The following is a 16,400-nucleotide window of genomic DNA, read 5'->3' on the forward strand; positions in this document are numbered from 1 at the left end:
TCACTAAACCAGTGCCCTGCCTTTGTCAGCTGTTCAAATCTGCAGCAATCTGGTTGATTTTTTCACTGTTTCCTTACCAGTGGATTGCTACAGTGATTCCAAGTAACCGCAAAATGTGGCAGCAGCTGCTGCTGTTGTTGATAAACGGTGCAGCCAGTTTGACTAGGACACATTGAGGTGCCTTTGAGGTAGTAAAATAAAAGGAATTAAAGGAGGAGCCCTAGACAGAGCGATCTACTCAGGTGTACTCAGTCCACCTGGTTGTGAATGGCTGTGTTAGGTTCAAAGCTGCGTTATAATACATTCCCACTCCTGTGTTACTGAAGGCTACACCGAATACTGGTGAAATGTTGAAATGTCCAGGTAAACCCTTCCTTGAGCAGACCTGAGGATAGTATTTCACCTACTTTTCCCCTTTCTTGGGGGGCAGCTTGCTTCTACTGATGTGCCTCCTTTGGTTCAAGGGTAGGGTCCTGCACCTGGGGAGGAAGAACCCCATGCACCAGGACAGGCTGGGGGTTGACCTGCTGGAAAGTAGCTCTGCAGAGAAGGACCTGGGAGTCCTGGTGGACAAGTTAAGCATGAGCAGGCAATGGGCCCTTGTGGCCAAGAAGGCCAATGGGATCCTGGGGTGCATTACGCAGAGTGTTGCCAGCAGGTGGAGGGAGGTGATCCTGCCCCTCTCCTCAGCCCTGGGGAGGCCTCCCCTGGAGTACTGTGTCCAGCTCCCCAGTACAAGAGAGACGTGGCACTCCTGGAGAGAGCCCAGTGGAGGGCTACCAAGATGACGAGGTGACTGGAGCACCTCTCCTATGAAGAAAGACTTGCGAGAGCTGGGCCTGTTCAGCCTGGAAAAGAGAAGACTGAGAGGGGATCTCATCAACGTGTACAAGTATCTGAAGGGGGAGTGTCAAGAGGATGAGGCCAGTCTCTTCTCCGTGGTGCCCAGCGACAGGACAAGAGGCAATGGGCAGAAACTGAAGCACAGGAAGTTCCATCTGAACCTGAGAAAAAACTTCTTCACTGTGAGGGTGACAGAGCATTGGAACAGGTTGCCCAGAGAGATAGTGGAGTCTCCTTCGCTGGAGATATTCAAAACCCGTCCGGATGTGATCCTGGGCAATATGCTCTAGGTGACCCTGCTTGAGCAGGGAGGTTGGACTAGATGATCTCCAGAGGTCCCTCCCAACCTCAACCATTCTGTGACTCTGTGATTCTGTGATTCTGTGGTTCTGTGGTTTGATCTTCTCCCTTTTCCTCTGCTCTTCCCCTCTTTTCCTTCGCTTACTGGGGAGATCTGGGTTTGCAGCCTTTACTCTTCCTCCTATAAGTGGGGTTAAATTGGAGGAAGGTTTTTCCTCATCTTTATTGCCCCGCGTGCTAGCGGGAGCACAGGGACTCTCCAATCAGTTAGAGGAAGCAGAGATACAGTAGCCCTAGGCAGTATCATATTGTTGTCTCACTAGGATCCTTCCTCTGACTTACAGACACTGTTATGGGCTCTTCCTGTCCTTTTTCCTTGCCTGTGACTTGCCAGTAGACTTTTTTCCTCTGTTTTTATAGTTTTGGATGTGAGGGGAAAAAATCAATAAAACATTCAAAGAAAAACACAGTGAAAAACAAAGGAGGAACCACACAGAGAGCCCAAGGATGTGTGCTGTTTTGGTTGTAATACACTTGAAAGGTCTTTATATTTCTGTGCAAAATGGAATGATTGCTTTTGAAGGTATATTCAAGGATATCCACAAAAAATGCTTTGTGAATATCAGTGGATGACGAATTATATTTCTAGTAGTCGATGACAGAAAAGAACTTGACACAGAAACAACTTTTCAGCTTATATGGGTTACAAAAATGCAGTGTAGTATAAAAACATACTGTCGCTATCTGATTTGGAAGATAAGCAGGGAGGAAGCAACTAGCCACATTGAGAAGGCAAACATTAGGATTAAAGATTAGAAGAGAAGTCTGTGCTAGAATTTTGCTAGAATACCCAGTAGGCCATTTGGTTTCCACTCAGTAAAGTAAAACCTTTTGCTAATGTTGTCATATTATTTTTAGCTGACGTTCTGAAGTATGCGTATATGATAAATATGTAGGGGGAATAACTTGTATTGAGATGACAGGAGATATGATTAGATCATGAGAAATTCAGATCCCTCAGCAGAGAGATGATATTGAGAATAGACTAAGATGTGACTAGACAGGGTGTAAAGAGATTAAGGTTTGCATGACACGAAGCTGTGAGCTGGTTGCACAGCATGATATGGGTTTATAAAGCAGGACTTCCACCCTCCTTCGAGGAACCTTCAAGCTACTCACCCTGAAAGGAAATGATTGCTCAGAGTTTAGGCAGGATGCCTTAGGCACCTGCGAGGTCATGGCTGAGTAGTGGCGGAGCCGATCTCCAATGTTATAGCACTCAGTGTTAGAGTGAGGCCAGGTGGGGTGGAGAAAATAAAGTTACAGTGGGCTACCCTAAAATCATAAACGCTCAGGATAATATCTTCTGCTGCTAGAAATCGATGTAGCTCTTATATTGATTTAGAGGGAGTTTGTCTCAGAGACATGACAGAAGCAACAGGATCCTCCCCTTTCTTACAGAGAACATAAATGTTCTGGCACCTTGCTGGGATTCTGACGCTCACCATGACTGGAGATGCAAGATACCAAAATGTTAGTTTTTAGTGCTTCTCAATCATCCTGAATTTAAAGGTCATCTAATATTTCCCTCCTTTGTTTCTTTTAATAATGCTGCATGGGCTATTTATAAAACAGATTAAAATTAATTAGCCAGATTCCCTTTTTGCAGGAAAAAAAAGAACTCTACAATCAATACGTGTATATTGCGCACCCCCTATTTACTTGACTAAAATTTTGAATTCGTTAAAAATTTCCACAAAAGCAATTTGACAGAAACCTGAGCTTTTTCTTCACTTCTTTGTCACGTGGCAAAGGCATTTTAACAAAAAAATTCCATATTTCCATCAATATTTAATCTTTTTAAACAAATCCAAAATTTCTTCAAGAGAAAAGATATTCCATTCACTTGCATTTAACATACTTCAGGTAGTGAGAACTGGTAGATTATCAGCTGGTATATTCACAATGATAGCAATGTCTTCTCTCTGAAATTGTTAGGTCAAATTGCATTTTAAATTTAAGGTCCTTTGTTACATTTTGCTTGTCATGTCTCTTCACTGGCATCTCAGGATGTCTCCATAATTGGAAATAGAATAGGGATTTCATATCATTCCTACAGGGGACACAGATGAAAGGATCAAGGCTGAAGGGATAACACATGAAAAGAAGCAGAAGGAATTATTATTGCCAAGTCCAACAAGCGTTCAGAGCAGGGTGTCAGAATGGATTGACTTCAATAAAAAAATAGCCCTAGTAACAGCTGAGTTAAATGTATGAGTAAGGACCTCAGGAACTGGACTGTTGTTTGATATTTTCACAATCACTTTACACGTCAGTTAGCATTAGTGACTGTCTGGGAAGCTGACACTGTCTGAAATAGTTTACTTGTTAAGTATTGGCAATGTTCTGATTAGCCTTGTTTTTAAGAAGCTTTTATGGTGTCTTTATCCTTGGCTTGTTGATTGGTATGTTCTACTATTCTCACACTTGTTGCAAGCCATTTTGACATCTGCTTCAAATGCTTTGGGGCAATATTTCGTTCTCTAACAGCTCTTTAGCATGCTCATCCAAACCTTATTTAATGCTGAATGGAAAAAATCAGTAATGGTGGGTGTAGCCTGTGAATATATCTCTGTTGGTCTAACAGTGTGCTCAGGTTTCTACTGTAACTGACAGAGTCTGAAATTATTGAAAGCTCACTCTCGAATATCATGATTTTCTCAGCCTAAGTGAATTCTTTGTGATCTGCACACCACTAGCAGACAAGTCAGTAGGTGGCACAGAAAATTCGGCTTTCTATTAGTCTGAACGTATAACTATAAAGTCTCTATTCTAGTTTGGTTGTGTTCTGATAAATGAGTATGCAAAAATATTGCTGTCATAAACATACTCCCTCTCTGCATGAGCTATAGATTTATTTATAGTAATGACTTGAAAAAAAATCTTTCCTTGTGGCAAAAGAGAGGGCTTGAAATAGGGCAAGAAATATATAACTCCCTGAAGGTGGGGTTTCCCTCAGCTTGAATCAGGTTTGCCAGAGGGTTTGCAGCTGACCAAGTTTCTGAGGCTTGGCTATGTATTCAGTCCACTCCTCTCCCAGCACTGCAGCTCCGTCTCCTTACCACCTCCTGGGGTCTGGGCTTCCTGACCTTCTCCAGGATGAGGTGAGGGCCTAGAGTGCTGGAGGATAACCGCATTCCTCATGCTGTCAGCCTTTCCAGCAGCATGAGTTAACCTTTTCTGTCTTGCATGATGCCATTCTGTGGAGATAGCATTCACCCTTGCCTGAATCATTGTACTTAAACAAGTGAATAAACTATCTGGTTTGTAGGAGCTCTTGTGCCATCTCTCTGGCAAAGAGCCATGTCTGGAAAAAAGGATGTGACTGAGGCACTGTTGTGGCCAGCTAGTGTCTAGCTGCTACAGTGGGCTCTTGAGGCTGGGAGAGGAGAGGCATGCTACAGCAGGAGCAAACATTTCACTTAAAGCGCTCAGATCAGGGAACTACAAAGGGAATCTCGCTCTATTGAGTGCCATTCTTCATGGAGCTCACCTTGAAGGAGCACTTAAGATGCTGCTATGAAACAGAGCAGTGTGAGTAAACCCCTACGTCAGGGCATTAGCTGTGGAAACTAAAATGCTCTGATACCAAAGATCATTGCTGTTGAATGCTGAAGACACAACAGGCAATACCGTGCCCAGCTACCTGGTAATTTAACTCTGAATCATAGTAAAACTTTCAGCAGTTGATTCCTATTACTAGCAGAGATTCTTTAAAAAAAATAAAAAAATAAAAAAAGCCCATCATTGAACCAGACCACTCAGCAGTTCTTCCACTCAGCTGCAATCACCATTCCCTCCGTCATAGCATACCTAATTACACAGGACAAAAGGTAAAACTGGATAATCAGGTGGCCTGTAAAATAGAGTATGGCATGGGCCTTTCTGTGCTTGTTTTCATGGCAAGTAGGTCAGTTGACAGATAGGAAATGCCTTTTCAGAAAATACTTACTTACTCCTTTCCTCTAGACATCAACCATCACATTCTTGTTTCCACTGATGTTACTTGAAGTACAGGCAGATTCTAATTAGGCAATGGTACAAAAGCTAAAGGAGTAAGGTGCCCAAATGCAAATCCGTGTCAAAGAGAACTTACCTCTCCTAGGTGGGCTCTGTATGTCACAGCCCATGTTTCCCCACTGTCCTGAAGAATAGTTTCTGAGCAACTGCTAGGTGTGGAAAGGAGAGAAGGACCGCTGTAATGTTTGACAAAATACGCATTTTGCTAGGGAAAGGCTTAGGAAAGGAATTATAAATCACACCTGTAATGATTAGGATCATATAGACACTCAGACATGCAAGTGTCTAGCTTCAACAGACAATAGTGAGGTACCTATATGTAAATTGTAGTATATTTTTTATGTAGTCAGTTTGGTTTAAAAATAAATCTGATCTATTTTTTAAAAATCAAGCACTTACTTAGACCAGTTCTCCCATATCCTTCGTTTTACAGTAATGCCATATTTTTCTGCTGATATTGCAACACTTGCACTGAATTCTCAGCTCTCTGAGAAAAAAAAGCTTGCAAAAATGCTGGAAAAAGCAGATTAGCAAGGACTCTTCTGATTTTCCCTTTCTCTGTCTGTCTTGTTTTCCTTGTCTCTGTCTCTTCCATTGCACCTTTTAATCTTTTCTCTGAAGGAGGTGGTGGGACTTGAATGTTCTACACAAGTCCTGGATCAACTAAAGCGACTGAAATAGGGGACGCCTACTGGAAACCTTATGCCCTAGTCACATTATATGTGTTGTACTTGTTCAGGTCAAAGCAGACGAGCTGTTACCTTTTCACATTGTGCTTTAAAGTTTTTGACACTTTTCAGACATCATCAGATACCACTTTGGCTTAGGTGAGCATGGAAGGTGGACTCCCAGTAAGGTTTCAAAGTTGGATGTAACTGGTAGGGACAAAATTTCAATAGATTTTGGTAGTTTCTTGATGGTTTGTGCCTTCTGCCAGTTTTCTGCTTGTCTAGCATGTTGACAAACCCAGTCTGGGTTGTGATGTAAGAAAGATATCCTTTCTTTGTCTTTAGGAGGTCGGGGAAAATCTCAGGTGAGTGTCCTGAGTAAAGCAGTAGGAATATTAAGAGGAATCTTAGTGAGCAAATGAGTTGGAATATTTTTTTTCTAATTTTCTTGGCTTTTCACAGTACCCTGAAAGGAGTGGAGATGGACCTAGGTTTCTTAGCCTCACTTTCTGGAGCTGCTTTAGCAAACAAAGGACAGTAAAGCACACTTTTTTCAGTACATTATCTCCCTCTCCTCCCTGATAAATCTGCCACTGTTATGGAAGTCAGACACCTACATTTAAGATGTTATTCCAGTATTGCATATTTTCTCACAGCAGATGAGCCCTTCTTTCATGTTTGCAACCTGTCAAATGTAGCATAGAGATTTTAAAAGGGAATAAAAAGTGGATATGCTTTCATTGATTGATGTCTGTGGTGCAGGTTTGGGGGGGCGGCAAAGATGATGGGAGAAGCATAGTGAAAAATAAATATGCCTTTAATAGTCATTCTTTTTTATAGTACAAGATATATTTACTCAATAGTGTATGTAAAGACATGACTTTCATTTTTTAAAACATAAAACTTGGATAATTTGCTAAAATCATAGCTCGTGGCTGAGACAAACACTGTCTGGAACAGCACCAAGTGAACTCGCATATTTACAGACTGGAATGGTCTGAGGACACCTTGCTGCAAGGTAAGCTTTACATATCGCAGAAAAATCACAATTCAGAGCCTGTGATTGCTGGTCAAACACAGGAAAACTAACAAAGAAAATAAAAATAATGCAATTTCCTGAAAGCACTGCTTCTACTTAAAGGCAATGTACACTCACAGTCCCCGAGGAAAAGGGAGCACCCAGGGCTTCCTTCCCCACGGGGCCTGCTAGGTGAGGCTGGAGGGCGAAGGCAGGGCAGAGCCCCGGTGCCGCGTGAGCCCTGTTTGCGGCCCACACCAGCACGTGCTGAAAACGATGCAGGCGACAAGGCATCCGCGCTGAGCAACCGAGGGCTCTGGGAGACTGGCCTCACCAGCACTGCCCCGGCACTGGGCCACCCTTAGGGCAAAACTTGTCTGAAGTGGCCTGAGGTCGCTCTCGGTCACATGAAGCTCATTTTCCACGTGCTCTAGTTCTACTTGGGAATATACTTAGTAATTTTAGACATGTTTCCAGCGTAGAGGGAGGGTAAACTCTCACTGCTGGAACACAGGAGGTCCAAAAGGGGCTGAGCATCTCTCTCCTCCATAACTCTCTGGGCAGTTTACCTAAATGCACAGCACCTGCTTTGTTCCACCAAGCCGTGTGCCACAGATCCATTTGTAAGAGAGGAGAGACAGCTCTTTCTTGATCTGCAAAAGCATACATTGCTGCTCTGATAAACAGATTGCATTTCAAATGAACTTGAAGCATGAGGAGATGACAGTTTGGGAAACGTAAAATTGAAATATGAATGGGTTATACGCTACTGTATGTGGGGGGGGAGGGAAACATGATAACAGAGCAGTTTAAATAGCAGGGTTCTCCTCTGTTCCTTTTCTTCCTAGTGCTTGTGGTAAATTACGGGCTTAGTACTCAGACTTCAGTGCATATTTTACCACCTTGTTTCATAAGTCTGAATACAGCATTTAGTGGGAGGACAGCCTGTAATTATGTTGTAAGTTATCAAACAAACTGCAGATGTATAAATGTGAGAGTAGGCTTAACTACTTTGTTTTGAAAGGGAACTTTAATATTAAACAAATGTGTACTTACTGGAAATGGCAGCGTTGAAAGCCTGCATTGTGAGGCTGACTTAATAAACCTAATCTTTCCCCAAAGCTCTGTATATTAAGGAGAAGTAATAAGATATCTTGACTAACTTAAATATTTTCTTTCATCTTATAAAAAGGACCCCACTCTTAAAAGTAATTAATTATCCAGTCTAAAGCATCCCATGTGCATGACCAGATTTTCAAATATTACCTGTACAGAAGTCATTGCTTGCACAATAATGAGGCATGTGCATGCACAATAGCTAATTAGACCATGAGCATTAAATGTTTGTGTGCACTTAGAGAAAGGAAGAGTAATTCTTTTTTGCATCTATTTTTGGAAATCCACTGTGTTAGAATCAGGTTTTGACAAATAGATTTTGATATGAACCAGCCTCCAGCAAAAGTTGAAACTGAACGTAGGGCAAATATCTGACATTTCTCATGAGCTGTGATTTGTATTTTTTCACTTTTTACTGCCTTCTGTTTTCCTTTTTCCAGCTAGGACAGGTAGGAAATGTGGAAATGTCCTGTGAAAGGTACTATTTTTATATATAATTCTAATCCATCTTGAAGTGCCGGGAACTTCACTTCCTAGTCCGCTTTTGCAGACACAGTAGATTTGGATCATCACCTCATCACATCTGATGAGCACTGCATAACAGTTAATTTTGTAAACTGATATGAACTGCTCTCAAGCCTTTCAAAGTTTTCTTGTTCTTTACCAATAAATGTGAATGGGGTGCTGGTATAGGTACAGTATAGGAAATGTGGTCCAAGGATAAAGGTTGTGTCAATATCTTGTAAAGTAGTTTAAGTGGATGTGAACAAATGATTAGGCAAATCTGGTCTTTTCTGATTTCCCGAATAATGATAATAAAATTGCAAACATTTTAGATATGTTTCGTATCGGGATACATGCAGTTATTGTCAGCAGGGACAAACAGGAGTCAGAATGAATTATCTTGAATTAGTATTTTGGCTTTGAAACCCAGTTCATTATTATTTGCACAGATTTGTTTTTTGAGGGCTATGCATATTTTAGGAAAAAGGAGACAGAAGAAAGCAAGGAAGATAAGTTGTAAAAAACCAGCATACCATTCACAGTCCTGAGGAATGGAACAAAGGGAGGAGAGGGTAGAGGAAGGTAGCAGAGAAATGGGAGTCATGTAACTTACGTGGCATTCAGTGGGGAGATTGTCTGGAGGCAGGGAGTCCATTCATAACTTGCACTTGAGATATTTTGGTATTTGTTTTCTGCTGCTGTTTGACCTTTCATTTGAATATGTCAGCTCGCCTGCTGTGGAACCAACACCCAGCGCTTGCATGGTCCATAAGGCTACAGATATTTTGCGGTGGATCAGGCACTTAATACATTGTCTAACACATAAGGCATGCAAATTGGCATTACAGCCATCTGCAATTTTCTGCAAAGGTTAATGCCTTTAAAGGAGTTTCCTTTTTTCTGATGAATCCGTACTACAGCAAATAATGGGACTGCAATTTCTTGACGGAACATTTGCCTTGCCCTTAAGGGGTAGAGATGAACAAGGATAAAGTACCTTCATATTTTCTTCTTTTTGTAGTAGGCAATAGAGCTGTAGAAAGAGCCCAGTTAAGTAGAGCACTAGGGCATGACTGTATTCATTGTTTACAAAAGCAAAGACTTAAAAACTAGCCACAACAGCAATGATTAGTTAGTTACAGGAAAGAACAGTTGCTGACATATGGATGCATTGCTCAACACTTGGATTGAAAAGCAGTTTTCAACTGTCCTTACTTCCTCAAGACACCAAGCAATTGCACTCAGGAGATCAGGTGACCTTTCTATTCATGCTGATTTCAAGAAAAGTGTATTTTGATAGGCATTCCTGATTACTTCACCGATTAGACCAAGTTTATACCATCTTCAAAGCCTGCAGCTGTTGGAGAATGCATTAAATTTGCCAACAACACCAGCAGAACTCTTCCATGATAGTCTGATAACCTCCTCAAAGGCCTTTCAAAACTTTCCTTTCTATTGAGTGAGAATGATGTCTCAGAGGACATACTTGGAGGCCTCGTGTAATGGAGAGGAGAGAGCACCTAACACTGTGCTATTTAAATACGAAAGACAGAGCTTGCAGCAGGGTAGCATGTAACAGAAATCTCAGCACGCAATTTCTGATTTGGGGCAATTTGTGAGCCAGATGCATGCTGAGTGTCTTTTATGTCCCAGACTGAATTTGCAGGGGTGAAGGGTTGGAAGGGAATAACCTTTCCATTCTTGTTAATAAACCCAGCTGACTGGCTTTTGATATAACAAAAGAACAAGAAGTTAGAAATATTTTTAGTTGAAAAGCTATATCATGTTAATTTTGTTCTTAGTTATGCTTATTCCCTCTATAAGTTAGTAGTAAAGCTGCTACAGTTTCCTGCAGGCTATGCATTGAGTCTTAGGGACCTGATCCTGATTCTATGTGCTTTATGGGATCAGAAATCATTTGATCACAGAATCACAGAATCACAGAATCACAGAATCGTTTAGGTTGGAAGGGACCTCTGGAGATCATCTCGTCCAACCTCCCTGCTCAAGCAGGGTCACCTAGAGCATATTGCCCAGGATCACGTCCAGACGGCTTTTGAATATCTCCAGCGAAGGAGACTCCACCACCTCTCTGGGCAACCTGTTCCAATGCTCTGTCCAATGATCAAGAGACATAGCTGATGTGAACGACCTTAATGTACCTCAATTGCGAGAGAGCAATTCCAAGGAAAGTCTAAGCTAAGTATTGTTATGGGGGATTTGAGGTAGTTTTAGCGTGTGCACATTGACTGCTGTGAATATGCAGGGGATAGGTGCTAACTTATAAAGTTGCTGTATCTTTTAGGTCTTAACTCTTAGGTCTGTAGCTTAGGTCTGAGTCCTCTACTTTAGTAAGTTTGTGTAATTGACTAAAAGGTAGCTATCACACTTGTCTAAAGTCCTGCATAAGAGTGGGAAGGTAAAATCTGCTGCATGTGAAAATGTGCTTGAAAACTGGCACATCTTTCTAAAAGTGTTACTGCTAAAAAGGCCTGCCGTGTATTAATACTTGTATTTTGACAGAAGGTAGAGACCTCAGCTCTAGAAAACTTTGTGTTAAGGGCAGAATGGGACAATTTTTCTTCTAAGTTATCTTATGATCAAAACATCTGCCCCTGTTTAGTAGAAAAAAATCTTTATTAACTTTAAAGAGAGGGTATAAAATAAGATATATGACAAATTTTCATGATAGTTAACATTTTATTTACTTCACTCGTTAGCATACGGAATGTGAAAATATCCCTTAAAATATCTTTTCATTTATTTTTGTGGAAAAAGTTTAAAAGTACTACTGTACACTTCATTTCACTAACAGTATGCGCGCATTGGGCTTATATCTTTTTATTTATGTAGATTTGGTGAAATGAGGGGCAGGACTAGAGAGGCTAGGAATTAGTTTTTTATCCAGAGCATGAATCAGAGCCTGAAATGTATTGCAAATGTGAATCCATCAGTGACAATCTAATTGGCTCAGTATGTCTCCGAGTGCACAAGGCTGGCAACAGCTGTCCTGTTAACATATATTTCTAGCTGTATAGATACCTAGACACAGAAAAGATCATTTACAATCCACGAATCCCCTGATGGAAACAATCAAATTGCACTGATATCTATGACCTTTCTCTCGCTGATTATAGAGATATTTCCCATATGGCCAACTTTCAGTAAGAAACTTCCAGTGGTAAAATTTATCCACACATGCCAAATATCTCCATGAGAAGTAGGCTAACAATACACATATGCAGCCACAGTCGCCAGTAGGGAGGAGCTCCACTACTGTTAGCAGTGATGAAGAAGAAAATTTGATGGACGTATCAAATGTGAGGAAGGGAAGAAGAGAGAAGGCTGACTGAATGAAGAGTGTTGGAGAGTTATTTGTATTACAGCATTAAGAGGTACTATTTATTATTGCTATGGCACGGAAGAGAGCAGTAAGTGGGAAAGTCCAATGGTGGCTGTGCTTTGTAATATCCACCTCACTCTTGTTCTAGAAAATGCAAGGATATTCAATAGCACAGAAATAAGAAATAGAGACTCTGCCTTTATGGGAAGGGAGAAGGTCTAATTCCACTCAGAGGTCCACAGGGCACAGTAACTAGTGTATTGAAAACTGCTAGTGATGCACCAAATAAGCATTTTTTAAAGTCAAAAATGTACGGGGAAAAGAAAGAGATGTCAGTCTCTTTGATGACTAGGCAGCCGCCCAACAAACAGTGACTAGAAATGTGTGGATCAGCATTTGAGAGAAGTTTGTGAAGTGAAGTTTTATTGGTTCTTCAGAAAAATTCATCTTGCCAAAATGCTTTTCTTGTTTAGGTGCACAAAATAAATCAGTACTTTGTTGTTTGCTATCAGGACGTGAAAATATAACTTTTTATCCCCACTCTCCTAGAGCTGAATGGCAGTGGCTTTGAAAATCATAATGACCATCAGATATAATCCTGCTCCTGTTATAACTGGTCCTTAGAAGCAGCTTTCTAGTATATATGATTTTCTTTCTTCTCAAACATACAATATCCGCTGAGATAGATTACATACTTTACAGTTCTCATTTTGAATTAATTTTACGTAAAATGTTATTGTAATTGATAGGAAATTTGATCTTTATTCCACCTCTCTGAAATTACTGGAAGCTTTGCTATCATTTCAGTTCCTTCAGGGGCCAGGGGTCTTCAGATACTGATTCAAAGCAATTACACCATCTGTATGTACAGAATCTGAAAGACATTTCTGGAATTTTTATGAAAATCCACTGAAATGAACCTAAAATTTCTCTGAGTTTTGGGGATTATGCAATATGAATTTGTAAATTACAAAGCTTCCCTGTTTCATAGGAATCCAGGTAAAGACGCGATCAATAAACTGGCAGAGGCTGTAAATGCTGCATGATTGCCTGACTTAGTTTTTTGTGTACAGCTCTTTCTTCTCCAAGATATCATTAAGGTCTAGAGTTTGTAAACGGTAATTGTATCAACTCAGAATGAACATCTTTTTCTGTTTATAAAATGTCCTCTAGAGTGATGGTCATACTCATCTTTTTTTGATATCCTAGAGCAATCAATTAAAAAAATCTTTGCATTCTGAAAAAAGTCTCTGTAGGAATTTGATACTGATTGTGAGCCTGCTACTTTTGACTGATTGGACAACTGTGAATGTTTTTGAAATTGGCATTCTGCACGTGTTTGTGCCTGTACAACCCTGTTTCATGACAAATTGCAGTAGGCAAACACAAAAACCTGGAAACAAAATGATTTCAAAAAAATCAAAAGAAAATGAATATAATTGTGCGTGTTTGTCTGCTTTTATCCAAATTGCTCTGGGAAATATGGGGCAAATTCTTAAATTTCAATTTTTCAAAAATCTAGAGAGCGTCTTTGCAAAACTGGTGAAGGATACGTTGTATACAACTTTCATATGTACCTGAAAGAGCTGAATATGCAGTGAGAAAACTGTGTATCACGCACAATTAGTCTTCCTGTGTGTGCGCCCAGTTAGTCTTCCTATGCATGTGTTGAGTTTTGAATTTCCAGTGTGTATAGGAAGGCCATAGAATATAAAGCGCTTGACCAAATATTAGCCTCCTATCTGTTTTTAGTTTTCATCCACCAGCTTCTAGATGATTTGTGAGATTGTTAATGGGATTTGCTTTTCTGACTTCTCTGGCTCTTTTGAAAATTCCACCTTGTATGTAACATACTGCATGCCAACACGTGCTTTAGGTTCAGTTCTGCAGGATGATCTCAAACCGTATAGAATCCTTATAATCCTCAGCACTGTTTCTGAAGTCACCAGCACCTTGCCATATCAGGCCACTGTGATCTGACAGGCAAGCTGTGTTTTAAAAGAAGAGAGAAGTGCCTTGTAAAAACAAACACATCTGATCTTTTCAACTATTTTTAGTTTGTGTCAATCTTCTATAGCCTTGGGCAACGTAGGCAAAATGCCAGCCTTGGCAATCTTTTCAGACACTCTAATATGCCAAGTTCTGGCAGCAGCACATTTTTATTAGAATTGTTTTCCAGCCTTAGTAAACTGTTTCAAATGCTGGTGTGCCTGTTATGGATAGGACGTGCATAGAGACCACAACGATTGCAATCGGAAAGTAGTAGAGAGAATAGAAAGAGTTAGTGTCGGTTCTGATTCTCACTATCCCCTTTATCATGACAGTAAATTAATACAGCTCAGCTTCTGCTCTGTTAGGTCTTTTCCATAAGAACAAGATATGAGAAGCCCATTTGCAGAGAAATATTCTAGAGTGTTACAAACGCAGTGGAAGTGTAGTATGAAATGCAAAAAGGTATGTCTGTGCAGTGCCATGATAAGAATGTACATGCACAGAAGAGTCATGGAATTCAAGATGATGATTCTCACAGGAATTTTAACTTAGTTCCCTTTTACTTGCAGAGATTTTTCTAACACTTCCTTTGGCAGCTACTTTCAAGCCTGTATGCACTGTGGATATTGCATTTGCCATGGGAATCATAACTTTGAACTGCTTGACATTTTGGTGAGTGTGAATTTCTTAACCTAATGACACAAAAATATTCTTTTAAAGAGTGATTTCCTTCCTTTAAAAAGGTAAACATGAAAAAAACTAAATGTGTGTACTCTGATGTGTTATAAAATTTTTCAAAGAAAATGGCATGGTCTTGGAGTATTTTAAATGACTAGCCCACTCTTTAATCCACAACTGCATAACTACAGCATACATACATACATACATACAGTATAACTACAGCTGTGCTTGCTGTTAATATATACTGTTAAGGTTTGGTCAGAAGTGCTGAAAACACAAAGAAATTGTTTTGATTATGAGCTACATACGTTTCAGCTCTTCTCAGGATGCATTTTCTATGCATTTAGCACCTAATACAATACCCTTGGACTTCTCCTTGGCTTCACAGAACCGAATCAGTACCTGAAGTCTTGACTTTCTAGTACTGAAGCATACTCTAGTTTCATTGCCTTGGAGCATTAAATCAGGATTGTTATGAATATAGCGTTCCATGTAGGTCATGTCACAGAGCAAGATGTGGCCCACAGTGACTTATGTTATGGAATGTGTTGTTTTTATGTGTTAATGCATTTGTTTCTTAACCAATACTTCTAAACTCAGTCAAGTTTCAATCTTCCCCCTTGACTTTATACATACATCTTTCCAAGATATTGCCAGATAACTCGTTTTGGATGCAGCAGTGTGCAAAAAATTGACAGGGACATTTTCTTTAAAACATAAAAGGCAGTTTTTCATGAAAAATAGCCATATTGTACTTTATTTGTCATGAAAGGTGGTAAACTCTGAACTGAGCACAAAAATGAAAAAATTCAGCTCAAATGATATTTTTGCTCCAGAAAAGCAAAAAAAGAAGTACTCAAAACAGGATTTGGCACAAAATTGCCTCTATGCTTATATTTGCTCTTCAGTTTGGTATAGAAACCGACCTTTTCAACGTTTTCATCTTGGAAGGAGGCTCTTGTGTCCTGTCTCCTTTCCAAAAGAGATCAGAACGTTAGTACTAATGCAATTTTCCCCTAAAAGAAGCTAGTAGCAAAACTGAATATGATTTTTTCCTTCACTACTCCATATTTCGCTATCTGGACTTAGCTGGACTTAGAGAGATACAAGTATATTCTTTCCTCCCCAGAACAGCAGCTCTCAATGAGGAAATCGGAAGAGAAGTAGATCGCAGAGCCCATACTAATATGCTGAAAGGCATAAATATTGCCTATTTTCTGATGTGAGGCTTGGCCACCAAATTTTTGGGAACAATTTCTCTAGGACTTAGTAGGCAAGAAATGATGTTTTCTACTCTTAGTACCCAGTATCACTTGGTATTGGACACTTTTGTTTGTTAGGGAACTTGCACAGTGAATGGGCCATCCAATGAGCTGGCTTTCCTTCACCAAAGGAATACAAATAATGCAAACTGGAAAGAGTGATACACCTGCAGTAACACAATAGGAGGTCAAAACCATGGAGTTTTATTCCCAGAATGAAGCCAAAAGAGATAATGAAATGTTAATGCACTGTGGTAGACTTCTGTGGAAGCTGTTGAATGTCACAAGTAATTGAGGCAGGTTGTTGTTATCATACTCCCTTCTAGGGAGAGCGACAGAAACTTGTCTTTCTTTTTTGCTTGTAATATTTGTTTGCACATTCTCAGATGTTGCTGACTGGTAGATTACCTAATTCATGGTAACATAACACTTAGGGCAATCTAGTTGAAACTGTTCTACTCACTGTATGCTCACTATATACTCTGCAAAATTAATACATGAATGAATTATTGAAAACAACTGAAATGCTTTTTGTAGAGGTGTTTTCTCTTGGCTGGAATCATTTGGCATTTTTCAAATCCGCTTTTAAAATG

At 40.1% G+C, this 16,400-nt stretch overlaps 1 protein-coding gene across 4 annotated transcripts in view; it reads left to right on the plus strand.

Moving 5' to 3' along the window:
• Positions 1-16,400, plus strand: part of NXPH1 (neurexophilin 1) — a 145,912-nt gene that overhangs the window by 73,976 nt on the left and 55,536 nt on the right. Inside the window, exon 1 of one of the 4 annotated variants that reach the window (XM_068934952.1) lies at positions 14,446-14,536. The exons of the other annotated variants lie outside the window; for them this stretch is intronic. Coding sequence (XP_068791053.1) covers positions 14,477-14,536 — 60 coding nt within the window. The 5' untranslated portion in view covers positions 14,446-14,476. Of the gene's footprint in view, positions 1-14,445; positions 14,537-16,400 lie in introns of those variants that run through there. 4 annotated transcript variants of the gene reach the window in all.

The sequence above is a fragment of the Struthio camelus genome, chromosome 2, assembly GCF_040807025.1.
Source record: "Struthio camelus isolate bStrCam1 chromosome 2, bStrCam1.hap1, whole genome shotgun sequence".
In the NCBI taxonomy this organism is placed as follows: domain Eukaryota; kingdom Metazoa; phylum Chordata; class Aves; order Struthioniformes; family Struthionidae; genus Struthio; species Struthio camelus.